At 41.5% G+C, this 27397-nt stretch overlaps 1 protein-coding gene across 1 annotated transcript in view; it reads left to right on the top strand.

The window, feature by feature from the left end:
• Positions 1–3143: 3143 nt before the first annotated feature.
• dachb (dachshund b) overlaps positions 3144–27397 on the top strand; it is a 115800-nt gene continuing 91546 nt past the window's right edge. The window contains exon 1 of the mRNA XM_085349075.1: positions 3144–4026. Within this exon, the coding sequence (XP_085205201.1) occupies positions 3383–4026 (644 nt within the window). The 5' untranslated portion in view covers positions 3144–3382. The remainder of the gene's footprint in view (positions 4027–27397) is intronic.

Below are 27397 nucleotides of genomic sequence, written 5' to 3'. Positions count from 1 at the left end.
GTTGACGCCTACGAGTTTTCATCTCCTAGTACTACGTATGTGGCCGTTCTTTAATCACAAGTAAAACATGACTGAGCAGTGATGCTCGTCTCATCTAAGTTTATGATGCATCAGTTACACACTAATCAGTGCATATTTTTGAGTACAATAAATTTTTTCATTAAATAAACATAAAATGAGTGTGCCTTTAAAGATGTGATGTGCTTTATGCTTGAGTTTTTGTTGCCGTCCATGCAGCATTAAGACAATTTAAAACATCCCAAACAAAAGTAAAAATAAATGCACAGAAAAATGCCTTCCTACTTTAAGTGCAGTGAGGGATGGAAGACAGAAAACAGACTTCTTGTTTCTTAAATCTAGTGTCAAGTCAGAAATAAATCATCCAAAGTTCCTTTCTTTTTTGTACTAATTTCCCTCTTTTGTTTGTTTTGTCGGTGCGACATCTCGGTCCCGACTGAAATGATTTGTCTCATCAGAGTAAAAACAGAACATATCAGACTTTCTGTCAGTCTGTGCAAAGTAAATCTGGATTTTCAAACATTATTACAAATTTTAGCGAGCTCTTCTTTCTCCCCTTCAGTATCATCATCTTCTCTCACTCTGTGTGTTTCTCTCTCTTTTCAGTCTCCCTTTCATTCAGTCAGGGTTTCTCAGTGTAATGAGATTACACGGGATTATAAAGCTCCGTCTGTCTGTAATCCACACCACTCAATCCCATTTCACTGCTTAAACACACACACACACACACACACGCGTGTGAGTCTCTTTGATGCTGCACAGTGATCTCTTTTCTTTTAGAGCTTTTGCTTTCTTAATCCCTGTCCTCTTCTTTTGTCACATAAATGATCACCATGGGTCATTTAGCTTCTGTTCTCTTCCCCAGCTTCCTTTCCTCATCCTCTTGTTTCCTTTTCTATCTCCATTTTTGGGTTTTCGATTGTTATCATTCTCCCGACAGCATCCTTCCTCTCTGTTAAACAGAAAGACTAAACCAGTTTGTTTCTTTCATGTCTCCTCTTCTTATTATATTTTAAATGTCTGTGTTTTCATCCTTTCTCCTCTTTCCTGCCTTCCTTCCCTCCTATGTCCCTTCCCTCTTTACTACCTTCTTTCCTTTCGTCATCAATGTCCTTCCTTTCATGCTTCCTTCCTTCCTTCTTTCCTTCCACTTCTGTTTTCTCAGAGCGTTCTTCCAGCCCTAAACCTAACCTTATCCCTAGCCCTGACCATAACCTTATTCCTGACCTTAACCAGGACTTTAATGATGTTAAATAGCGTGTTTCTAAGCGATTTGAAGAATAAGAGCGAACATGTGTAGGTTCAGTCCAGACGGTTCTCATATTTCCTCTTTTTCCGAGGTCGTCATTTAGGAACGTGGTGGGTAGCCGAAAACGTAATATGGTGACGATTTGTCACCTAGCGTAAAATGTTACGCTTTGGGAGTGAGAACGGGTTGGTTTTCTTTGCCTTCCTTCCTTCCTTCCTTTCTCTCATTGTTGTTCCTTCTGTCCTTTTTTGTATTGTTACCTGCTGTTCCCTTCTTTTCATTTCCTTCCTTTGCTCTTTACTTCCAAACTGTGATTTCTTTTTTCTTCCTTCAGCCCTTCTTGTTGCTACCGATTTTGTTCCCTTCATTCCTTCCTTCCTTTTGTCCTTGTTTATACTTTTTTCCACATACTTCCTTTCTCCTTCCTTCCTTCTACACACCTCTTTCTTGTCCTTACTTTTTCTCCCTTCCACTATATATTTACCCTTCCATACTTTTCATTGCCCTTCTTTCCTTATGTTTATTGTTGTTCTTTCTGTCCTGTTTTATTATTTATCTTATTCTTCCTCCCTTCCCATCCTTACCAATCTGTCTTTGTTTTCCGTACTTTTTATCATCACCTATTTTGTTCTCTTTCTTTCTTCCTTTCTTACACTGTCTTGTTTCATTCTTTCCACATCTGTCCTTCCTTCCATTTACTTTGCTGTCACCTCTTATTCCTTCTTCTTTTCTTTTCTTTACACCTTTGTTCTTTTTTTTATCATCACTTCGCCTTTGCTCAGTTTGTTTCCCTTCTTTCCTTATTTTATTTGTTTATTTCACTGCTCTCCCTCTCTCTTCCCCCTCCATTCTTCCTTTCTTGTTCCTTCCTTCCTTCTTTTCTCTTCCTGTCATTCATTGCTTCCTTTTTGCCTCTTATTCCTCTTCACTTTGTTAATTGTCACGTATGTTGTTTCTTCCATCCTTCCTTGTCTTACTTTTTGTCTTTTTCCTTTTGTTTTCCTCTACTCATGTCCTCCTTCTCCTTCCTTATCACAGTTTTATTATTTCTTCCATCTCCCCTTCCTTCCATTTCTTTTATTTTTACCTGTCCACACCTTCACCTCATCATTTGATTTTGATCTTCCTTCCTTCTTTCCTTCCTTCCTATTGTTGTTCTTTTCATTCTTCTTTACGTTTACCTACATTATTCCCTAACTTTCTTCCTTTATTTCCTCCTTTCTTCAATCCTGCCTTAAATTTCCTTTTCCTTGTTTCCTTCATTAAATATATATTCCTTTCATTTTCCGTCTTTCCTTGTTGTTATTGTGACCTGCTATTCCTTCTTCCCTCCATCCTTCCATCCTTCCTTCATTCATTCCTTCGATATTGCCACCTATGCACACTTCTTCTTTATTTGTTTTTCCTTCCTTGTTATTTCCATTCTTTTAATCGTTACCTGTGTTGTTCCCTTCTTTCATTCCTTTTCCCTTTTCACCTGTTTTTCCTTCTTTCTCCCTCCTTTCTTCCTAAACCTCAGCTGTTCGCAGGTCATCCTGCACACGCACAAACACGCAGCATGTAATTAAAAAAAAAACTCGAAGAAGAAAAATAAAAAGTTCCCGTTAGAGACTCAAGCAACTCGTGAGAAAGTTCATGAAGCCGCAAAGCGAGAGATCTGACCGATACCCTCCACACATACACACACAAACACACATCAATGGGGGGCAATAAAGTCCTCCTCTCATTTCTACACCAATCATCTTCACAGTCCTACAAAGAACCGCATCTGATTGGCCCAATGTTTAGTCAGTCACGCCTACAGGAGGCGGGGCTACGGCGAGGGCTGACCCGGACTCTGCTCCAGTCGCTTTTACGCACAGACCGGACAGTCCGCTTTCCACGCACGGATACCCGGAGCGAGAGCTCCTTCTGGATAGAACGAGAGGCGAGTGGAAGCTGAGGCGAGGAAATCAAAAATAGAAACGGAAAAAGTGAGCGGAAGCCCAACAGCAGAGACGCACAAGTGTTGTTTTTCCCTCTCCCAGCTGGACAGAGCGAGAGGACGAAAGAAAGTGCGTGTGAGAGTGTGAAAGCCTCAGTGCGTGCGCGCGTCTTCACCGCTGACCTTCCGTCATGTCGCTCCCCGGCTCCCCTCCGCTCCTCTCGCCGGGCTCGGGCGCCCCAACTCCGGTCGCGCTCTACCGCTCTGCCCCGGATGCGCTCCACACATCCGTCGCCTCCACCGGCACCTCCAGCCCGGCGCACACCAACTCCCACTCCCACTCCCTGTCCCCGTCTCCACGGCTCACCAGCAGCATGCTCAGCGCTTTCCTGCCTGGACCGGGAGGCGCACTGGCCGGCTTGGGGAACGGCGGCTCCACCGCCCCTCTGGGTCCCCTGAGCGGGTTGGGCTCGCTGAGCACAGCCGGCCTGACTCCGGGCTCCCCCAGCCTGGCGCAGACTTCGTCCGGCTCGGGTCTGTGCAGCGAGTGCAAACTGGTGGAGGTGCACGGCGTGAAGGTGGCCAGCTTCAGCGTGGACGGCCAGGAGCTGATATGCCTGCCGCAGGTGTTCGACCTCTTCCTGAAGCACCTGGTGGGCGGGCTGCACACCGTCTACACCAAGCTGAAGAGGCTGGACATCACGCCCGTGGTGTGCACCGTGGAGCAGGTGCGCGTCCTGCGGGGACTCGGCGCCATCCAACCCGGCGTGAACCGCTGCAAGCTCATCTCCAGGAAGGACTTCGAGACGCTGTACCAGGACTGCACCAGCGCCAGGTCGGTCCGCACTTTACGCACTTTTTCATATTTCAAGAAAAAAAAACAAAAAGAGTTTGTCTAATTTTCAAACTTCTTCCAGCGTGATTGAATCGCGACATTTAGAGAACTCTGAGTCAGTTTAGCGGCGGTTTCATCCCCCTTTTAGGACTACAGCCTTGGATTGGCTCTGCGTCCGCACGTTTAAACTTGTGTACAAAGTGGTCCTGCAATATGTTTTTTAATGAAATGATTAAATTTACTGTGACAAGCATGTTTTTGGTAAAACACCGAGCTGTGGGAATCCTGATCTTTTGATATGAAGTTTTTCTGCAAAATCCTCCCGAAACTTTCCTGAAATAAATCATCCAGAGTCTTTCTCTTAATTTTATCCCACTCTTGTTTCTCTTTCTGTTCACAGCTCATTCATATTTCTATTTAGACTCCTGCTTCCTTTGCATTTCTCTCTCTCTCTCTCTCTCTCTCTCTCTCTCTCTCTCTCTCTGTGTGCTTCTAGGGTGCATTTTTATGACACTCTGCAAACATTTGTTGGAGGCTCGGGACTGTTTTTGATTAATGGTTATCTTCCACACTTCCTGTTCTGTTATCAGCACTGTTCCTTATTTTACTTTGGATGATGCTTTTACTGTATCGACTTTGGAAGGTGTGTGTGTGTGTGTGTGTGTGATGCTAAATGAGCACACAGACAGACACATGTTTCATTAGTTTGGTGTTTTTTTACAGGAACAAAAAGCTTATGGCAAACAAATGCAAAGTAAACAACCCGCTGCTTTGTCCTGTTTACACATAATCCATTACCTTATATCTCACCAGCAGATCTGTGTGTGTGCGTGTGTGTGTGCGCATGTGTGTGTGTGTCAGTGAAAGGGAAAGAGCTTTTCTGTGTCTTTATGTGGTGTATGAAAGGTAATATGTGTGTGAGAGGCTTTAACGGGAATCGAGTGGATGTGTGTTGCAGAAATGCAGCATTGATGTGCGTTTGTGTGTAAATAGGCTTTTCACTGTGTGTGTGTGAATACTTGCTGTACACCTGCCACCTCACCTGTCTGAGCCCACAGCTTCTATTTAGCTGGCTTCAAGTTCAAACTCGAAAGTGTTTTTTTTTTTTTCTCCAGTGGGTTAAATTTTGATGTGAATCCACAGAACGAAGCAAAAATAGTTCACAACACACATTTCAAATGATTTCAAAATAACTAAAGAGAAGTTAGAAGCTGCAATGAACTCTTTGGACTTGCTGTTGCTTCATTGCATTCACATTTTAAAAAAAATTATTGTCACTAATATAGAAAAGATTAAATCAAGTTTTGTTCAGACAATCAAACCAAAGAAGTTAAAATATTTCTCCAGTTTAGCGCTGAGTAGAAGAGGCCTCACAGTTTTTAGAAATGTCCTTTATTTGCTCAGTTCTGTTGTTTTTAACTGTGTCGAGCCTCATTTACAGAACATATTGGAAGACGTTTAAATCAAAGTGTTTTTGGTTTTACACGATTTGTGTTTAGTTCTTCTTTTAGGCACCTCAAACTGAATTGAAGTGAATTCGTTTTGGACAGAAAAAAATGTAACTGCCACAATTTTTAAAAAACTTTTTGCAGCATCTCCTGTGAAATTTCCGATTTTCCGCACCCTCTTTAAACTCTGACGTTTACTGTTTTCCACAAAGATGACTTTAAGACTTTCTCCCCGCTTCTTTTTTCCCTCTTCATATAGATTTAAAGTATTTCGGTTTTAAATTTAAACTTTAAAGATGTCGGGGAAATTTGACATAAAGGTTAAAAAAAATTGGTAATTGGTCATGTGAGAAGGACAGATGCGTTCTGAGTTCAGAAAAGCAGGTTTAAATGAGTTCATCACTCAGACTTGGCCTTTTTACCAAAATGGTCACAGAAGTTTTTCTTTTATTATTATTATTTTTAGCTGTATTTTGCTCTGATGGTCGTCTTGGAAAGAGTCAAGTGATCCAGTACCAAAGTTTAGAAAGATCACCTTCAGTCAGTCTGCGTTCTCAGTTTAAGTAAAGTGAAATTCATTCATTACTTAGAAAAACACTGACGATTTAAAATATTTAAAACCAGCCTTGAGTTCTGGCCAAACTCGTGCCGCGATTGTCGAGTTTATTTGATCACCTCTGCCGAGGAGCTCGTGCTAATTGCTCGGTTCGCCCGTCTGTTAGCGGGAATCTTCAAACCATCTACAACTTGTTGTGGATGGAACAGGTGGTGCTTGGCCTTTCTTAGAAATTAATATTTTCTTTTACCGCTGCGAGGCGTTTCACGTCAAATCTTCACAAATACAAATCAAATTACATCCCGAGATAATCTGACAACTCGGTTCGTGCCAAGAATTACCAGCCTGGGTGGGAGGCACTCGTCCTCGGACTGCTCTTGTTCTTAATTTTACACTGATGGGCTCGTATGCATTGGGCTGTCTCATGCCATGTTTTTGTTGCTGACTCTGGTTGCATAATTTATTAAAGTTCACTGTCCCTGTGCAGGAAAAAAAACACTTGGCAGCCGATTTCTGCGCTTTGTGCCAAAATTTGCACTTCTGCTTATGATCATTACTCTGATGTTAATGTTTTCAATGTCAATCTCTTATAGACATCCATAAATCTGCTTAGAAATCAGACATAATGGCACACCTCACAAAACCTGGAACCTACCTGAGAGTCATCTATAGGTTTACGTCACTATCAGTGTGATCCACTGCGAGCTGCCTGTACAAGCAGATGGGAGCTGCTACGTCTAGCTTTAATGAGACCAAACAGGCAGGCACACTGGACCCCATCAGCAGCTTCTCTGATGGCTGCGTTATTCTGGGGGAGGAATTTTGCTGGCCCACCTTTGCTCTGACCTTTATTGTGTGATAAAGCTCTTCTCCTCTGATGGGAGCGATCCGTTCTGGGGTGACACTGCCTCCCTATCCGTGGGGCACCAGAGATGACTGAAAGGTTTAATTATGATGGAATTTAAATCCACTTTTAACAACCTAAACCAAGTGCTTCACAGCGCTCTCCACGCTCATGATTGAAATGCTAAGTGTGGGAATCTTATTTGGGATAATGGTGCTCGATTCCCTCAGGTAGACTTCCACAGACTCGGATAATCAGTGCTGAGGAGGGGTGGAGGTGTTCTGGTGGCTGAGGATTTGAGGTGGATATTTACCACTAATACTGGAAAATGTTGGGGTAACGTTTGTGATCATCTCTGGGCTGCATCTCTGTCAGTGAGTTAGTTGCTGGGGTGGCGGTAGCTCAGGAGATCAAGCAGGTTATCTAATAGTCAAAAAGTTGGTGGTTTGATCCCTGGCTGCTCCAGTCTGCATCCAACATAGCCTCAAGCAAGACAGCAAACCCTGAGTTCCTTTCTGCTGCATCCATCAGCGTGTGAATGTTGGACAGAAACCACTTAGGTAGGAACAAAACTGCTTATATGACTGGGTGTCAAAGGAGAGTAGAAAAGCACTGTATAGGAATTGATCAAGTCAAACGTGGCTTGAGGAGTCTTTTAGTTACGGCTGTTTGGCCCGTTTGTAGCTGAGGCATCATCTCGGTGAAGAAGCGGGCTGTTGGGAGAACTTGCCTTCTGTGGATTTCATCTCCATTGTCTTCTGTCTCTTTGTGTAATCCTGGGCTGGCTCCATGATGTTGAGATCAGGGTGTGTGTGGGTCAGACCATCTGTTGCAGGATGATTTGTAGCTGAAGATGGTTAGTTTTTATGACTCCTGCTGAATGTTTGAGCGTGTCATCTCGCTGCAGAATGAATTTAGTACCAGTTGCGCCCGCTTTCTGATGAGAATCCAAACCTCTCAAGCGCCTCATATATTGCTGTGTTTCCAGAAACTCCTTAACAGAGAAAGAAAGAGAGACAGTGAAAGTTCACGCGAGGGCTGCAGCTGGAAGCGCAGGATGTCGTCTGCTCAGTTATTTTTGTTGATGGATGAACGGCTTTTTGTTTGCGCTCGTTCAGTATCGGCTAATAATTAACGGCAGATCATGTTGCTGTGGAGTCGCTGGACTGGTGATGAGTGGCCTGTTTGTTTCTTGTTTTTTGTTAAAGCTGACCACACACACTAGGTTACACTCTATTAAGCATGACATGTTCAGTCCTCTAGCTATTTCATAAAGAACAGAACAGGCAAGGTTCGTTTTACGACTTTGCCTAAATTCACAGGTGTAGTTCTGTTTTGGGCTAATTTTCTCTTCTTCCCAAACCTTTCTCCTCTCAATCTCAATCACCCTGCCTCCCCTCTCTTGCCCTCTGCTTCTCTCACACACACTCACTTTACACAGCGGTACATGTCAGGGGTAATAATGGATCATGCGAATGCACATGGAACAACACGGCTGGAGATCCATTGTTGTTGAACGCACAGCGAACACACACACTCCTCTCTCTCCAATCATATTGACATTCTTCTAATGCCTCTCGCTCTCTCTGTCTCTCACCCTCTTTAATGCCCCCTCCTCCCGGCTATTCCCTCCCTCGCTTAACATTATTGTCTGGGAAAAGAAAGAAAAAATTAAACGCTCAAAAAAAAAAAAGAAAAGAAAGAGAACTCCCACTGGGCTTCTGCATAGTTTGTCTTCTCTGTAACCCGTGTGTTTGTGTTTCTCTGTGAGTGTGTGTGTGTATAAAAGCAATCACCGCTTCTATCCACTCGTACCTCTGGTGTCGGTTTTGTTAACTTATGCCTTGTTTTGTTTTAATTTAAAGTGCTCTTGATGTTGTTTTTATTAAAGATCTGCCCTTTTATTGACGTGAAAGAAAAGAAACAGGAAAAGGAGACCTGATGCGCGCGAGTAAGAAAGTGAAACAAAGTTCCCACACTTGCAGCAGCTGAAGTCTGGCAAAATGAAATATGAGTTATTTAACTCATTCACTGCCATTGACGTCTATAGCCGTCAATGGCAGTGAATGAGTCAATGGGTTTAACTCATTCACTGCCAATGGCTGGCAGTGAATGAGTTAAAGGAGGTGACATCAGCTGCTTGTAACCTGCGGACGTTAAATTGAGCTTGCAGCGCAGACCTTCAGATCATTTTATTCTTTGTTTCTGAAAGAATAGAGGGAGGGACGCATTTTTAATGTCTTCAGTGTCTTTGTTAAACTTTCCTTTAAATAACTTGAGAATCGAGCCTGGTGTCACAAACGGCGCGTGAGAAAGAGGTCAGGTCATTTTGAGTGTTATTGCGGGATCAATGTTGAGAGTGGTGCCCACCTGAGTGTCATTTTACGCCATTAAATGACATGTGAGAAGTTTAAAATGTGTTGACGTGACAAAGGCAAAACATACTACCTTTGGGTTGAACACACAAGCATATTTTGCTGCTCGTTTTATTAACTTTCCATCCAACTGATAAAGTCACAGTCTGAGATTTATTTTGTAGTGCACAATCACTGTGCTCTAATTTTGAAAGTTTAGTTGCTTATAACCGCCCAGGCCTGACCTTCCCTGTCTTATATTTCCCCACCTGCTGGTTGACCAGGTTGTATCATGAACTCCACCAATGCCACCACCCCAGACCGCAGCCAGAGGCAAAATCAGATTTCCCTAAACTGATGTTGTTGTTGTTCCTGGATCATTGTAATTAACGTCGGTCCACATTCAGCACTCCAAGGGACCAATCACACTGTTGTGATGTCATAGTTTTGCAACGTGGAAACACCCTCACACCAATTGCACAACCCTAACCCTGACCATGATCACGTCTTGACCCTGACATCACAAATCTATGACATCACAACAATGCGATCGGTCCCTTGCAGTGTTGAATGTGGACCCAAGTTTATTTCGATGATCCAGGAACAACACCAACACGGGGATATTGGGTGCATTGGATACCACAACCTGCATTGGGTGTACAACTACTAGAAATGTTCTAATGCAGCCCACTTGCCCGCTGCGAATGCGATGCAACATTAGCTGTGCTAAGCACATTAGGCATGTTCCTTATGACTAATTTGTTAGCTGTTTTTAAACAAGAGAAACCCTTATTGACTAGAAAACCCTCAAAAAACATTTAGAACATCCCTTCAACCGTCCAAGTTAAACATTAATCACGCCCCTCATTAAACAAATCAAATGTAGCTGAAATATGCAGCACATTGACCCGAGTATACTGTTGCACAAAAACACGCATTGTCAGATCAGTTTGCAGAGTTTGGCTAACCTTATCAGTGCTAGCACCAGAAGCCTTGGTTTCTTCTTTGCTAGCGTCTACACCCTGGTGCAGAACAATTTTACGCATCGGTTCAACTGCTTTTGTTATATTCTAGTTATATTTTATCCTGATGAAGCCGACAGCCAGGCGCTCATTTTTGTTTTTACATCAAAGTACAGCAAAGGAGTGCTAGCTAACACGGCTGCCATTGATTTGTTTTCAACCTCCGTTTGTTTAAAACTTACATTCAGAGGGAGCGAGAGAGGGGGCTAGTGATGTTGTAACATCTTTAAACTAGCAGCTTAGACGTTAATAAAATGATAATAACAATAATACAGTATTTCTGGTGCTAATGCGTCGATGTTAGCAGTGTTAAAGCGTCTGGTCAGCATACTTTGAACCAAAGAGTTCACAGGTTAAAGAATGGTTAACGGTCAGGTAACGTACTTAATACTTGACTCTCGTTACCACAAGTTGCACAATTTGATCTGGTTGCCACATCACTGCTAGTTTATTTGTGTTTGCGTGCTCCATTTCGATGGAGTCGAACTCTGCACTCTTGCAACAGATCATTTTAACTCAAACCATAATTTTTCCGCCCCTAAACCTAATCAAGTAGTTTCAGTGACTAAGCCTAACCAAACAGCATCTGAAAGCCGCTCCCAGATGAGACTCATCTGAGCAAAAGTCTGTGTTTTTATGGCACCCACGAAACTCCCCTGTATGCAGTTTCAGGAATGCTCACAGGGATCCTTTAAGACTGTTGATGTGGTCATGTTGTTAGAGGACTGGTTGTTTTTGTTGTATCCTTGAGAGTGTTTGTGTTGCCCTCTAACTGAACTAAAAAGGTGGAGGACTGGTGTCTTTACTGCCTCCTGAATGTAAACATTATTTTGCTTAAAAACGAAGCAGACGATCTCTATCAAACCGCAGAGCTGTTTTGGTCTGAGTGTTTTCTGCCTCCTTGTCACCTCCTTGCTTGTGTGTGTGTGTGTGTGTGTGTGTGTGTGTGTGTGCGTGTGTGTGAGTGAGAGAGAGAGAGAGAATCGATAGTGAGTGACAGGTGGGAGGGTTGCTGATGTCGGAGTGTTATTCTGGTCTCTCCTTATCACGACAGGCTGTTAGAGCCCACACACACACACACACACACACACACACACACACACACACACACACACACACACACACCGATGATGGAGGTCGCATTGTCTGCAACGCAGGGGGAGAAAAGTCGTTTTGGTTTGTTGAAGCGTTGCAGCTTCACACACTCTCGCAGAATAACATCCGCACACACTCAGCGTGAACTCCTTTCATCAATTTGCTGTTTTTCATTCTTTTACATGGGGCATTAAGTTCTTTTAATGGAGCACAGTGGTTTGTAAGACACACAGTCAAATGTGGTCAGTCGCTTTGCCTTCTGCCTGAGGTGTGTGTGTGTGTGTGTGTGTGTGTGTGTGTGTGTGTGTGTGTGTGTGTGACGGAGTAGAAAGCACAAACAGAGCTATCAGTTGTCACACTGTGTCAGGTTACATCTGTGTGTTTGTGTGTCTTGTTCTTGTCATGTGTGTCCTGCTGGTGCTTGTGTGCGTGTGTGTTGTTTCTGTTGGTGTGATGTTTCCCACGCACGCGTGCGTGCAAGTGTGTCTGGTTTCAGCTCCGCTTTGTGCTGTTGGTTAATTGATAAAGGTTAAAGCGTTGGCCGGCGGGGAGCTGAGGTCACCTCGCTGCAGTGTGACAGTGCGCGTTAGCAGCGAGGAGGTGACCAATCGGACGTAATCTTCACACATTGCATTAATCAGATTGATCCGTGACAAAGAGGTGCTTTTTTTTCCACCCGAGTTTGTTTAGAAGTCTCTTATAATCGCCACACAGTATGAGAGTTTTATTGTTGTTCATTTATTTGATTTTCTGAAAGCATCTGCTCACATTAATGCACACTGTGAGCCCGACAGGTCAGTTAGAGTGCTGCTTTTCACCTGTTTAACTGTAACTGGAGACGCCACAATACCAAACATGTGGCCGTTGGTAGTAGTCCAACTGAAAGAACGTGGTCCTCAGGTCCAAACAATCTGTAACGTGTCCCTGATAATTTGACTCGCACACAGAACAGCAACAATTAGGTCTCGTGTTTTTCTTTCCAACAATTTTGTTTCCATTTTTAAAGATGTAAAAGGAAACGGGCTACAGTATGATCTGCAAAACCTTAACTCATGAAACTAGTGTTCAACTCCAATGTGGCAGCACAGAGCTTTTCCTCCATCAGGGTTTCCAGTGTGATGAGTCCCACTGGGCAAGGAGCGACACTAAGACAGCAACTACCAACTAACCACTAACTAACCTGAACAGTTACACATATGAGTATCTGAGAAATTTTAGTTATTGTTAACACATAATTGAGAATATCAGATTTTAACTTATTGCAATCTGGATTAGAGCCTGACCGATATCTTAAAACTGATACTGATACCAATATTTGGTGGTTTTAAAATTTCCCAAACGATGTGTGTTATGTGTGGCTAATTATGAGTAAGCTAACATGCCAGTGCAGTTTAAAAATATTCTTGTTTTATTGTCACAGCAAGTTGTGGATTGCTCGTTTACGCTCCGGATCAGCTGGTTGTTGTTTTTGCAGCATTCCAAAGAGTGCCCTCTGGTGGCCAAACTGTGCAACATCAGTATTCACAACATGGTTGTTCCTCCCATCTCTTCTTTACTACCTTGATTTTCATTTATCGTTTCATTCATTTACAATATACTGGTGCTGGGTTATTAGAAATAAGGAAAGTATCAATATTTGATTTATTTCGTTCATCCGGCTGATTGACCAATAAGTTTATACCGTAGCAAGGTGTCTGTTGGTTCCTCTATCTGTCCACTATTCAAAACAATCACTACTCCTGCTATCTTCCTTATTTAGTCAGATTTGGTCACACTGATCGTGTAATTGATCTTCACTCAAACTGCAGACAAGTCACACTTGTCCTTTTATGGCAATAATGATGGATTGTTAACTGGTTGGGCCATTGTCATTTGTGTTTTGTTTGTACATTGCTTTGACTTCATGTCTAAAAACACCAAAAATGTAATTAAATGCCAGTTAAATTCAACCTAGTCTCTTACAAATTAATATCTAAATATTTCTGAAATGTTTTATATGTTGTAATTTTTTTCCAGTTATTGAGCTTGACTATAATTGCTAAAGGGCATGCAAGCCTCATCATTTTCGTATCGCAGACTCAGGGTTGTGTAGGTTCCTGTATTTTAGCGAGTGAAAGCAGTTTGCTTAAGGTTTAAAAAAATCTGGTAATTTTGATTTAACATAAGTAAACACAGTCTGTGTTTTGACTGTGGGCTTTCTCTCCTTTAACTTCTAAATACGTGCTTTAAATTACGGTGCTGATCGTGAGCTCAACAAAGATGCTTAACACCTATAATTCGTGCTGATATTTCAGGCATTAAAGAAAAAATGATCAAATGAACAACAATTAAACGACAGCAAAAGACTAAAAAGTGTTTTCTCTGCCCTTATCAAACTGCTGTTATCGTTTAAACACTGTCATGAAGAAAGAGAGCTGACATTTCGGTTGCCATCGAACATACATGTGGCTTGTCTTAATCATTAAATCGACTAGCTCGCATCATGTTGATAAAACACGTAATTATGGCCACAGTTATGTTTACTCAAAAACATCTCTGTGTCGTATCAGCAGTATATAAATATTTCTGGGAGATGGGCTTAGACAACTGCACAGCTCATCTCAGATTATCGGGTTCCTCACACCCTGTGTACAGTTTGAATGTTTATCACATTTTCTATCCAGCCGCTTGGTGGCTGAGTGTGTGCTTGTGCATCTCTGGGGCCGAGGAGGTGGTTTCATGCTTCACTTACCAACCTACCAACCGGCCAGGGCGAGCGACACTGAGGAAAGATGCTCTCTCTCTCTCCTCCTGTTTTCTGGATGAAAACAGATAGAAGAGAGTGAAGGATCACAGAGAGGGAGGGAGAGCGTGAGGGAGGGAGGAGTGAAGATCAAAGCAAGAAATATGACCCTCTGTCACCATGGAAAAGAACTGATCCTGTGTGTGTGTGTGTGTGTGTGTGTGTGTGTGTGTGTGTGTGTGTGTGTGTGTGTGTGTGTGTGTGTGTGTGGACTGAACAAAACGGCAAAAGGGGAGAGGCAGGTCAACGTGTGTGTGTTGGGAAATAGATAATGTTTCACAAAGGCTGCTTCAGTCTCCAACTTTTGAGCCAGACTCCAAAAGCAGGGGGCGAGGGACACTGATAGTTCTAAAGAGAGAGCGAGAGAGGAAGGAAGTTGATTTCAGCAGGAGAGCGGGAAGAATAACAAAAATACAAACATTTTCTATAACATTCTGACTCTTTTTGTGAAACATCATCTTTTAAAACTGCTCATCTGGCCAGCTGTGGGTCAGACATGCTAAGTCTCTGCTCCCGACTGGCAGACATCTCCTATACTTAACCATTAGTTACGTAATTAGTAGCAACAGAAAAGCAGCTCTTTTAATAGTAACCTGCCTTATAGGCTGGTACATATATGGCACTGAACACTCACAGTGCTGTTGACTACATTCACACAGTGCTTTATTGTGTGTGCCCGGGATCGAGCCACCAAACATCAGAAACACCCTAACATTTCAGTCTGTGTCTGCAGTGTAATGTATATTTATTTCTGGCCTATCAGATACTGTTGGGTTGAAATGCCTAAAGTGCCCCTTGACCTTTGGTGTTCTAGTTACCCTGCTTAGTCTCAGATACAGATAGATCCTGCACTGACTGAACAATACTAGCAGCTAATTTAGTTAATTAGTAGAACTAACTTGAATAAGTAAAAGTGAAAACACGCAAATATTATGACTGTTATCATAATTTCATTGTGATCTGGGGCGCTCCTGCTGGTACAGCCTACTTTACTTTCTCTTCATGCTGGATAAACTCCTCGCTCACTCTTTTTCCTCTTATGTGTTTCTTCTTTTAAAAGTCAAAATTTATTTTTATAGCGTCAAATCACAGCAGCAGTATGAGCAATCACTTGGCGACAGTAGGAAGGAAAAACTTCCTTTTAACAGGAAGAAATCTCCAGCAGAGAACCAGGCTCGGGGAGGAAGACAGTTTATTAAAAGTTGCCATTATTATTTATTTCTAATGTATTATTATGTTATATTTGAGATTCTTTCAGATGATGGTTCTAGGATGGTTCCCCAGGTCACACACCTCTTCACCATCCCTTTCCATAACTATTTATTATTATCATTATTATTATTGTTTTAATTTATTCTGTGGTGTGAATTATTGCTCTTTGTCAAACCTATCAGTGGTTTTGGTCCGTCACTTCCTGTTTGTACAAAGATGTGCACAGTTATTGTCTTTCTTCTGTTTACTCTCACACCTGTTGCGACAGATGGCTGGCCGCCCCTCTGTGAGCCTGGCTGTGCATAAAGTTTCTTCCTGTCAAAAGGGAGTTCTTCCTTCCCACTGTCACCGTGTATAAAACAGGCGCGACTCATAAACTAATGTGTCACAGTCTTTGTTTTCATTTTTTTCTTTTTTCTTTTTTTCCCACTGAATGTAAAAACGCTCCAGCTCGCTGTGGACAGCCGGCGAGAGCTGTAAGAAATGGAAACCATTTTTCAGATTTAGCTGCTCGGTGTGGACGCACTCCAAGTGACAGAGAGAGATCGAGGGACGGGGAGGTGAGAGAGGAGGGAGGGAGGTTGTTGTCTGCAACAAGATTATTTGATGCCTGTGAACACACACACACACACACACACACACACACACACACACACACACACACACACACACACACACACACACACACACACACACACAGTCTCTTAGGTGCACTTAGCAGATTGGTTTAGAAATCGCATTAGGGAGTGTCACAACAGCTTTTCCTCTCGTTCACCAGGTAATCTCTCCATCTCTCCTCCTCCTTTCACCTCCTCCTCTTCTTCTCTTTCTTTACCCTTCTTCTCCTCTTCTAGTTTTATCCTTTATCGGGTTTAATCTTATTTTCCATCCTGCACTTCTCTTAACTCCCTCCTTCTCATCTCTCCCGTTCTTTTCTCGATTCAAACCTTCAAATATTTCCACGTCATTTTCTTCTTTTCTTTCCTTTCCTCTGAGTCTCCTCCTTCTCTCCTTACTTCCTGTGTCTCTCCATCTGTTCATCATTTTTTGCCATCTTCCTCCTTTCTTCCTTTGATACTTCATTTTTACTTTTTTCTCCTCTTTCTTCCTCTCTTCCACCTGCCCTGGTCCCGCACCTCTTTTTCTCATGTTTTTCTTTCAGTTAATCTCACTCCTCTCTTATCCCCTTCCTTTTCCTTGCAGTCATCATTCTCCAACCCGTTCCTCCTTTTCTGTCCCTCTTTACCTTCATTCCCCTATCCCAGTGTGTCTTCTCCCATCACTCCTCCTCCTCCCTTTTTTCTTACAGCTTTCCATCTGTCGCCCCTTTCCTCCTTTCTTTCCGCATCTCCCGCCTTTTTTCTTTTCTCCTCGCTCTTCTTGTTGTTCTTCCTCCTCTCCTCCTCCTCCTCTTCTTTCTCCTCCCTCCCATTCTTTATTTTATTCAATCTTCTTGTCATTTACCCCTCCCTCCCTCCTCTTCCTCCACCTGGTCTTATCTCTCTATTTATTGTGACAGCTTGTCAGAGGTGTGCGTTTGTGTGTGTGTAGAGAGGGGAAGAAAAAGAAAAAGCGGTTGACAGATTTACAGTTTTGAGCGAGCGGCATCCGCAAACTGCAATATCAAAGCAAGGGAGAGCGAGAGAAGAGGAGGAGGAGGAGGAGGTCAGAGGCGAAGGAGGAGATGAAAGGAGAACAGAGAGGAGGAGCTGAGAGAGGGTAAAGAGAGGGCAGCTAGGGGGGATGACAGGTGATGTGTGTGTTTGTGTGTGTGCGCGCTCTCCCACAGACAACATATTATTAATAAAAACAGGAAGAAGACGTAATTACTATCCATTTTTAAAACACAGTGACGTGCAGATGAGAGAAAATAATTATAGCTGAAATCAATTAAAAACATGACAAGAGCATACATACATATCCGAGTGAGTGTGTGTGTCTGTGTGTGTGTGTCGCCCACCACTGCTCGTCATACAGAAACTTTACCAGACAGCGTGTTATTAGCAAAAACTTTGTGTAATTTGTCATGAGCAGTGTGAAAACATGTCAGGAGCATGTGAAATTCAAAGTCACTTCTTCGTCTTCTTCTTCTTATTGCGCGTATTTTCATTTTTTTCTCCCCCCCCCTTACTTTTTATGCATGTGTGCAGCTTTTGTATGAGTGTTTAAGTTTTTATTGTTGTGCCTCTGTGTGTGTGTGTGTGTGTGTGTTTGTGTGTGTGCTTCACCACCTCCCCGCGCGTCAAAAAATCCTTCCCAGACAGCGTGTTATTAATGAAAACGTATAATAATCCATTTAAAAACATGTCATCATGATTAGAATAATAACAGTGGTTAAACTGACTGAGACGTTTATGGAGGAAGAAGTTCTCATCATTCTACCGGTGTGTGTGTTTGTGTGTGAGTGTGTTTGTGTGTGTGTGAGTGTGTGTGTGTGTGAGCAAACAAACACGTTAGCGCTGCAGTTGAGTGCCAACTTCCCAAACTCCTGCCGTTTCTTCTTTTGTTTACATATAATAAAGAGATTCTGGACAAGAAAATGATGTTACAACAAGCGCTGTTCACCAAATAAAGTTTGGAATTTGACAACTTGGTCATGTAAATTATATATTTTTTCTTCTCTCGTCTCGTGAGGGGATGAAGTCTGTACCTGCAGTTTGAAGTCTAACATGTGCAAAAAATAAAACAAGATCCCGAGGATTTAGACTCGAATACTTTCTCTGTTAGTCAAAGTTTTGCTCCGTTAAGTCAGTGAGAAACTTGAGAAACTCAAGTGATGTAAAACGTAAGGAAACTGCTCATATAGTCAGGTTGCCAGACTAAATGCATCCAGATGCCTGCACTGAAGAATCTAGTATGTATTTAGGAACAGGTGACACGTAACACAGGCATTTAAGGAGCTTTTACAGGATCATATTTCATAATCATGAGCGTTAGCTTCTTATTGTCAATAAATTCTATATCTTATTCCTCGGTGACATAAACCTAATTTTTACTGTCAAAAACTGTAGATCAGCCGCACTTCCACTGTTCTGCTGCCCCGAATACTCACGACAGCATCATATTTGTATTGATCTGCAGCTGAAGCGTTACACAACATGGACAAAAGTACTGGGCTAACCCGCTTCATCTTTGAATGCAGGTGTTTTGAGTCCCTTTGCCACAGGCGTGCAGTCTGTCTTTACAAGCACTTAAAGAACGGGTCGCGCTAAAGAGCTCGCTGAGTGTGATGCTGTGATCAGATGCCACCGTGGCAACAAGTCAGTTTGTGACATTTCTTCCCTCATATATACTCCACAATCAGCTGTAAGTGATAAGATTACAAAGTGGAAGTGTTTATGAACCACAGCGGCTCAGCCTCAAAGCGTCAGACCACATAAAGTTACAGCGCGGAGCTGCAGAGTGTGTAAAAGTCACCAGCGCTCTGCCAGCTTAAAGCTCCAAACCTCCTCTGGCATTAACAGCAGCACATTAACTGTAAACCAGGAGCTTCATGCCATGGCAGCTCCTGGAGGTGTCATGTGTAGGTGTTTCAGTACTTTTTGTCCACATAGTGCAGACCCCAACAAATGTACCATTTCCTCCAGTTTGGTTAAACGCAGCTGTGCTCAGCTTTGGTAAGAAATAATTAAATCTGTATGAATTTAAATTTCATATTTTAAAGTTGTTGTGAATTTGTATCTTAAGTAAGAAATAATACGTTTAGGGTTTAACGACTTTAATGACTGTCTTCCTTCATGGGCCATGTACTATGCAGCCCAGTTGGGCAAAGCCAGTAAAACCAGTGGAAAGTACAACGAAACAGACATTTATAAAATACATGAACAACCTCAAATGTCTTAATTTTCCCGTATTTAGTTGTTTTTTTATTACAAATAAAAGCAAAGGAATGCGTTAGCACGGCTCCTTGACTGAAACCCACCAAACTGGGACAAATGAACAGTTTGATTAACAAAAACTCTGAGATGATGCTGAAGATCACCAGTGAACCACTTCGGAGTAGGTTCAGGGTTAGGTTTGTAGTTTAACTGCATGCATAGTTTCAGAAACGTAATCGCAGCTCTTTAACATCCATTTTGATCCTGGATTCTCCTGTGCGTATGGCAAACAGGTAACAATACCATGCATACATATGAACGTCCTCCCACACTTTCAAAAAATGTTTCTAACCTCCTGTCACGCTTTAAAATTCTCATTTCACTGAAGTAGTTTTCATGCTTCAGTAAAATATGTTGTATAAGTTGATATAATTAGTTCCAATTTTTTGTGCACGGCTAACACGATATTATTCTGTTTATTGTTCTGCTTACGGTGTATACTAATGTGAATGAGATATACGTTTAGGTGCTTGTTATTATGCCAAAATAACACATTTCCTATGAAACACTGCTAGTGCTACACACTTTACTTTCTAAATTAATTGTATGTGCTGTAAAGCAGCTTAGTATGTTCTGTATTTTAGTTTCAGCACAACTGCTTCATCTATCCTTTAAGATCTTTGTAGCAAGTCCTCAACCAAACCTAGGATCTTCAGTCTTCATATATGAGCTTGTTAAACTTTGCAGCACCTGCACATTAGCATTTTTTTAAAATACATTTTTACCACTTTAAGGCTTCCTCAATTCACAGCTTCACCTGCAGGGAAAAAGCTCTCATTGTGAAAACAATGTTTGTTATCCCAGCTATGAGCTTGTCATTTAGTAGCAGCGTGGTGTGTATGTGTGTTTGTATGTTAATTTATCTATGCATGCTATTGCTTATCACATGCTTTGTGGTGTGTGTGTGTGTGTGTGTGTGTGTGTGTGTGTGTGTGTGTGTGTGTGTGTGTGTGTGTGTGTGTGTGTGTGTGTGTGTGTGTGCAGGCACACATGCTGTCGTTTTGATAGCTTGTCATTGAAGCGATCCGGTCCACTGTAATTTTCTACTCCAAGAAAACAATGCAACAATACATGCTTCGCTGTCATAAAAAGACTCAGCGCTCTGTGTGTGTGTGTTTGTGTGTGTGTGTGTGTGTGTGTGTGTGTCCATGCTTGTGTCAACTGGACTTGTGCAACGTCTTTATGTCTTTCAGGCTCTGTTTTCTCTCATTTTTTCTCTTTGCTTTATGTTTTCTCTTGTATCTATTTTTTTTACCTGCTGCTTGAATGTTTGACGTATTGGTGTCACCAATAAATCATTGCACGAAAGTGGGGAAAGAGGGACAGGTAGAGCAGAATTGGACACGCAGTGGATGAAAGGAGGTTTGTCATGAGATTTTCCTGGAAAAGGTGGAATGATAAAATCAGTTTTAGAGTCAATTTTGGTCTTGGGTGTAACTTTCAAAGAAAGTTTTGTTGTTCTTTTCCAAAGCTGATCCTTCTTTTTTCTTTCTTGAATGGCTTTTTAAGTCAGCTGAGTCTTCATTGAAGTTGATGCAGTGAAGTTAATCATTAAAAAGTAGGTATCATTAAAAAGTTTAATGATTTAATGATTAAAATTCTTGTATGTGTAGAAAAAGTAACACAACTGTACATTAGCCATATTTTCTATCTGCAGCCTGGCAGGTTGATGAATTGTATGAACGTTTAGAAAAACATCCTCACAAAAGCCCATAAACACATAGTGGTAAAAACAATGACATAAAACATGAAAAACATAAATAAAAAGTTACTTTTAATGATGATGTCTGTGTGAAATCAAAGTCAACCAAACAAACATGTGAATCGCCTGCAGGAATGCAATAAAGTGAAATTAAACTGCAGCTTAAAGCCAGTAAAATCACATACTGCAACCTGACATAAAAGCACAGTGGGACCAATAAAACTACATACTGTAACATGAAAGACTGCTGAAATATAGAGCAGTCATGCATAAAGACCAATACTGTTCATTCATTAACTCAGTTTTAATTATGGTGGTGGGCAGTTTAGTGTACAATTATGGTTTTGTAGAGCGTTTATAAGTTAAAGTGGACCATTCTGGCCACTTATTTGCTCCTATAACTAGCTGGCTGTTTCCTGTTTTAACTAGACCACCTTTTAAATACAGCTCAACTCTTTCATCTTGTCTATAGTGTTGCAGGTAGAAGTTATGCTAGAAAGCCTGGTGCCAGTCCATACTGCAGTAAGTAATGGATTTCATTACTGAACTCAGTTAAACAGTTTAAATTAAGAATGTTTACAAAAGTTAGAAGATTTTCTGGCATTAATTAATTAATTCAGCCATCAACTGGTTGAACTGCACCAAAAAATTTCTTAGGATTGGTTTGGTTGCTAGCAGGTTGCCATCGTTGCCCATAGTTAACATGAAGATGTTGACTAGCCACAAATTTAATGATGATATTTACTTTCTAAGTATTGCTTGGCAAATATTGGAAAGTGTTGGCAAGTGTAGTACTTGGCATCTTAATGCAAAATATGGGTAACTATGGCGCTCTGCAAGAAATCATAGCAAATGTACAGGGATTTTTGGTAGAGCATCATACACCTATTCACAAGCAATTTCACCGAGTGACAAAAAGCAACCAATCCCCAACTGGTTTGGGAATACACTTTTCCCCTCGTGACAGAGGGACACCGACTGGTCTCTAGGCCTGTGTGGCCTGGGCCTAAGCTGGCAGTGTTGAGGTAGATCATCTAAATATGAAAATAGAAAATATTTCATTAAAAATGTTTAATTAAAGCTGGTGAAGACTAATTTTCACTGGGAACTTGGAGTGTTCGAAGGGTAACCCAAACTACACTAAAATTTTCTGCAAATTTGTCTTAATAGCATATCTCCAAAGGTTGCTTCTGTTCATCTGGACGTAGCTTTTTGTGGGAGAAACGTTTCGTCACTCATCCAAGTGACTTCTTCAGTCTCAGCTGACTGCAGGTTTCCCCAATCTTATAAACAGGACATTTGCATAATGACTGAAACCAGCCCACTGAAGGAACAAAGGGCTGGGAAGTCAGTCTGACCTGCATCCAAGTGACTGAAGAAGTCGCTTGAATGAGTGACGAAACGTTTCTCCCACAAAACGCTACGTCCAGATGAACAGAATCAACCTTTGGAGATTTACTTACCTGGATGATTGAGCATGCATCAAGACGTCTTACTAGCATACTTATTGATAACTTGTAAGTGCTCGTACTGTATTGCTCTACATCTCTATTAGGTGCTGGTATAAATGAGGGAAAACTTACATTTTAAGTCTTCTCATAAACTTTGTTTTGTAGCTTAAATACAGTTTAAATATTCCAAGATCACATCTTTAATTTGAACCCACATATACCGAGCCCTTTATTATATTCCCAAGTAATGTGTGTAGCTTCATAGCAGTGTCAGCTAACACCAAGACACAAGGTCAATAAATCAATAAATTCAAATGTTCATCTGATTAAATTAATGTATGAATTCGGTGTGTTTATTGGTTTGAAAGGTTTATTTTCATTAGGTGGTAATCAATTACGCTAGCAGGCTGTTTTTAAATTACCACAATCTGATAATAAAAGACTGAGTAATATAGATTCAGTCACTGGAAGACCACTAACCAGGCTTAGTTTAACTCTTAACCAATTTTATGAGCTCTTGTAGACATCTGACATTTTAGAGTCCAAGCAGATAGTAGCTAAGCTCAGAGTTTAGCCACAAATACAAGCTGACACAAATCAATGAATCAGGGACTGAAGGTAATCAAAATCAATTTGCTTTAAATAAAAAGCCTTCAAATCTTAATCAAATGTATAAAATCTTTAACACGGCCGACACAGCAATTTAACACCAGCAGAAAACGGTTAAGCTACGGGGCTCTGTGCTAATCTGAGGCTGCATTAATCATTGATTTGGTGTCTGCCGGTAATTGATATGTAAATAGCATGTTTAACCTTCATTTACATGTGCGTTTGTGTTTGTGCCGAAGTCGCACACAAATGAGTGTGTGTGTTTGTGAGAAAGCCGGAGCGAGTGTGGGAGTGCAAGAGGCATGTTGAAGGAGGGGCGGGGGGTCGCTTCCAAGTTACAAAAGAAGTTAATTAAAAATGAAAAAAGAGATCGAAGGGAGGGAGGAGGAGAGGGAAGACGGGAGTGGACGGAAGCAGTCGGGGGTGGATGGAGCGGGAGGGAGGGGAAAAAAGAAAAAAAAGGAGGGAGGGAAGCAGTGTTTTATTGAAAACGGGTGGACAAACAGTGTGTAATTGGCTGGGGCCGCAGGGGCTAAAGGAAAGGTTCAAAGAGAGGAGAGAGCGATAGAGAGCAAATTAACAGATAGAGGAAGAAAGATGAAGGGGAGGAAGAGGAGGAAAGGAAAGAGATGACAAGGGAGAAAGACAGGGAAAAAAGAAATTGTTGACTCAGAGAAAGATGAGATTGGTGGATAGAAGAGTGAACTATGTTGCTTGGCCAAAAGTATGTGGACAGCATAACACCATGGTTGTTAAACTTCTTATTTCTAAAGCACAGGTATAAATCCTCTGCTGGAGAACCCTCCTCTCATCTGAGAAAGTTGACCAATAGATTCTAGGAGACTTACCTCCACGAGTGTGTTGTTTCAGCTTTGAGTGAGATAATAACAGACAATCCAAGTAGTCTGGTTTGAGTTATGGATCAATGAACTTTGGAAGATTTATCCATCTTGTTATGTTGGACGTTGCACTTCATTTGGACAAAGTTATCCATTGATTTCCGGTCTTGAAGTCGCACTTAAATTTGGCCTTTCAACTCTCCCAAGGTGTGGGATGATGTTGAGGTTGGTTCTTTGTAGAAGTTAGTTGGGTTCTCAAACTCTACTTGGAAAACAGTCTCTATGGGTTTGAGTCTTTACGTAAGGCAACAAGTCCTCCAACTAAATAAGAATCTGATATCCACTAACCATCATCCCACCCGTTATCTGAAGAATAAAAGTGCAATAGTTTGAGTTCATGGAGAATAAAACACTGCATTTTCAGATTATCTCAAAAACCAGCAAACATTCACTCCTTGGCAGAACTATTTTATGCAATTAGGAATATGTAAATGGTCAGAAAGTTATAAAGCTTATGTGTTTTAATAATCATTATAGGACCTATTATTATATATTTGTTGTTAATTGACGACTCTTGATTAAAATAGCTATTAGAGTCCTTCTCTGAGGGACATTACAATGCTGTTTTCTGTCGTTTTCTAGCTCTTTCAGAGCTAAACTGAAATTTTGAGTTAGTATCTTAAAAAAATCAACTCACTAAGAGTCTGGAACTTTTGTCTTGCCGATGAGTAACTTAAAATTTTGAGATACATATTCTGAGAACCCAAAACATCTGGGGGAACAAATTGTAAAAATCAAATCTTGACTTACAGACAACAAGAACATTTTTTCCAGAGGTGGAAACAAGCGTCCACACATAGATGATAACAGCAGTCACATTTGGACAGTTTCATCCAGAATTTCTATTGATGCCTGCAAAATCTTTGGCTCCACATCTCGTCTCACACTGGGCTGTTTTGCTTCATCTCAGATAAATCTAAAAAAAAGCAAAAAAAACAGGGCAGTCCAACTACTAGTTTAAGTGTAGTGACTGCCCCTTGGGTATATAAGGTTTATTAGCATGTGGTACATGCATGTCTGTGTGCGCACGTGTGTGCTGACGAAGGTTTATCAGATTCTCAGGAGGCGAGGGGGGAAAAAGCCAGAAGAAAGAGAGGTAAGGGAAAAAGACGGGAGGACGGAGGTATTCTCTCGCTCCCTGTCTGATTGAATGGAAGCTGAAAGGTCGCGACCTCTCTCTAAACACTCCACGGTTCTCAGCATTAATCAAATAACACTCAAACACACGCACACACACTCTGAAAAACACACACACAGTCCTGCGCTGACCTTCACACACTTGCATTCACGTACACCGATCATGCATACATTTAAAAACACACACACACACACACACACACACACACACACACACACACACACACACACACACACACACACACACACACACACACAATGATACAGGCTTACGTAGGCAGATGCAAATAGCGGGGTGGCTTGCATGTGACACACACACACACACACACACACACACTCTATCAGGTGAATTTCGATGGGATTATACACGCATGTGTCACTATATAAACAGTGTGAAATATCCTGTATGTGTGTGTGTTTGTGAATATGTTTCTCTTAGTCTGCATCTTCTTTGTGTGTCTTCCTTCATGTGTGTATATATATATATATATTTGTGTGTGTGTGTTTGTGTGGTCGTAACAGTGACATCTGCACCGTTGGCTAAACAGCTTGCGAATATGCTGATAAAAACAACGCCGGCAGCCAAATTTACAACACCTATAAAACACACTCCTCTCTCCCTCACACACACAGACAGAGGCTCACACATACGTAAACACACACACGTACACTCAGAGGGCGTATTATAGTGAGATTTACGGTGTGTCTGTGTGTGTTTGGGTTTATTGCAGTTTACAGGACGGCAGGATCGTCTGTGTAAGCAACAACTACTATCTGTGTGTGTGTGTGTGTGTGGGAGAGAAGTGTGTGTTTTGTTTTAAAAGGACATCAAGACTCAGAATTTGACTGTAAGACTTTATTTTGTTTTGGTCGCAATTAAATTATATGTTCGTGTTCCTTTTTCTCTTGTCGTTCCTTTTTGTTTTGCAGTTGTTCATCACGCGCAGCATTTGTCGCCACTTCTGACCTTTGAGCTGTTTTAATATTGTGTGTTTTTCTCTGTTGGTGCTAAATTAAATGGGAACATGATAGTTTGTTATCTGTGTTGTTATATTAGTAGGAACGACTGAAGGTTTCGTGTCGTCACCTCAGTCGACAGTTGGCTGCAGTAATGTGCTGAGGACGTTAGCGATGTGGTAGTAAAGGCCAGGACATGATGACTGTAAAAACGTAGATTTACAGTGCATGCAGGCAACAACAACAACACAGCTCTGTCAGCACACCTTAAAATGAGACATTGTGTGTATATATATATATATATATATATATATATATATATATATGTAGTGCAATTTCTGTGCCCCATACACCGCACAGTTACAGGAAAACTCTTATTTATTTACTTTTAATGATATTTGAAGAATAAATCTAAACACGGTCATTGTCCTTAATCGGTGCATGAGTACTGGTCACAGTGGTTTGATAATACATTGTTCTTTACCACACAAATACACATGAATCCTAGTCTAAACATACCATAATTAATATAATGACTACATTAGTACTTTGAGGATATGAAGTTAAATGACAGTCCCATGAGTCTTTGTGTTTGCAGAAGAAGTTTACATGCACCACTTCTCGTTATGTGGGGTAAAAAGTACAGTTAAATTAATACAAGCAAGTTCAAAAAGTACTATAAATTGCAAAGCTGGTGGGTTAAATCGCAGGAAGTCGGTCATTGTTGAATGTTAATCCTTTATCCAGAGATAAGAGGGAACCAGGTCTTGTTTAAGTCTAGTCACAAATAACACTGTATATGGGTAGGAACCCAAAGCAGAGCATCTGAACAGAAGGTAAATATTAAACATTTCCTCCCCTTCCTTAATCAGGATCGCCATTGTGCCATCGGGCAAGGCACTGACCTCCCAGCTTCCAGAGCGATCTGCAGCTCAGTGTGCCTGTGAATGTGTGGGAGTGTGAGAACGTGCAACAGGAAGTCATTAGAAATGAGCGTAAACATGCTCATGAAACATTTTTGCTGGATAAATACGGCACCATTCTCAAAAAGAGTCAGTGCACTCGGAGCCGGAATAAAAGGCCACGTGTGTTTATGCAGCCCTATATCAGGAGCTCTTAGCCCTGTTTTTCCAGCATGTAACCCACACTGAGTAAATTTAGCCTCAGCCTGGGACTCGGACAGAGACAGAACACACGTGGCTGTCAGGATCGAGTGGACCAAAGCTTGTAACCTGCTGCATTTTATAAGAGACCATCAAGTGCATACCAATTAACCAAATGCTGTTTTTTTATGTCAACAATGTAAAAGGAAATAGCTGAAAATTCACCTTCCAGTGCTCATGAGTTGACAAGAATGCAACACGCAGTTTGGACACCTGGCTGAAAGCATACATGACAGGTAATCATCCCTCTACAGGCTTGAAA

The sequence above is a fragment of the Diplotaxodon limnothrissa genome, linkage group LG3 (assembly GCF_057381915.1).
Source record: "Diplotaxodon limnothrissa isolate DT_005_m linkage group LG3, D_limnothrissa_male_GT1.1, whole genome shotgun sequence".
Taxonomy (NCBI): Eukaryota; Metazoa; Chordata; class Actinopteri; order Cichliformes; family Cichlidae; genus Diplotaxodon; species Diplotaxodon limnothrissa.
This window is presented reverse-complemented; position numbering and strand designations above follow the sequence as displayed.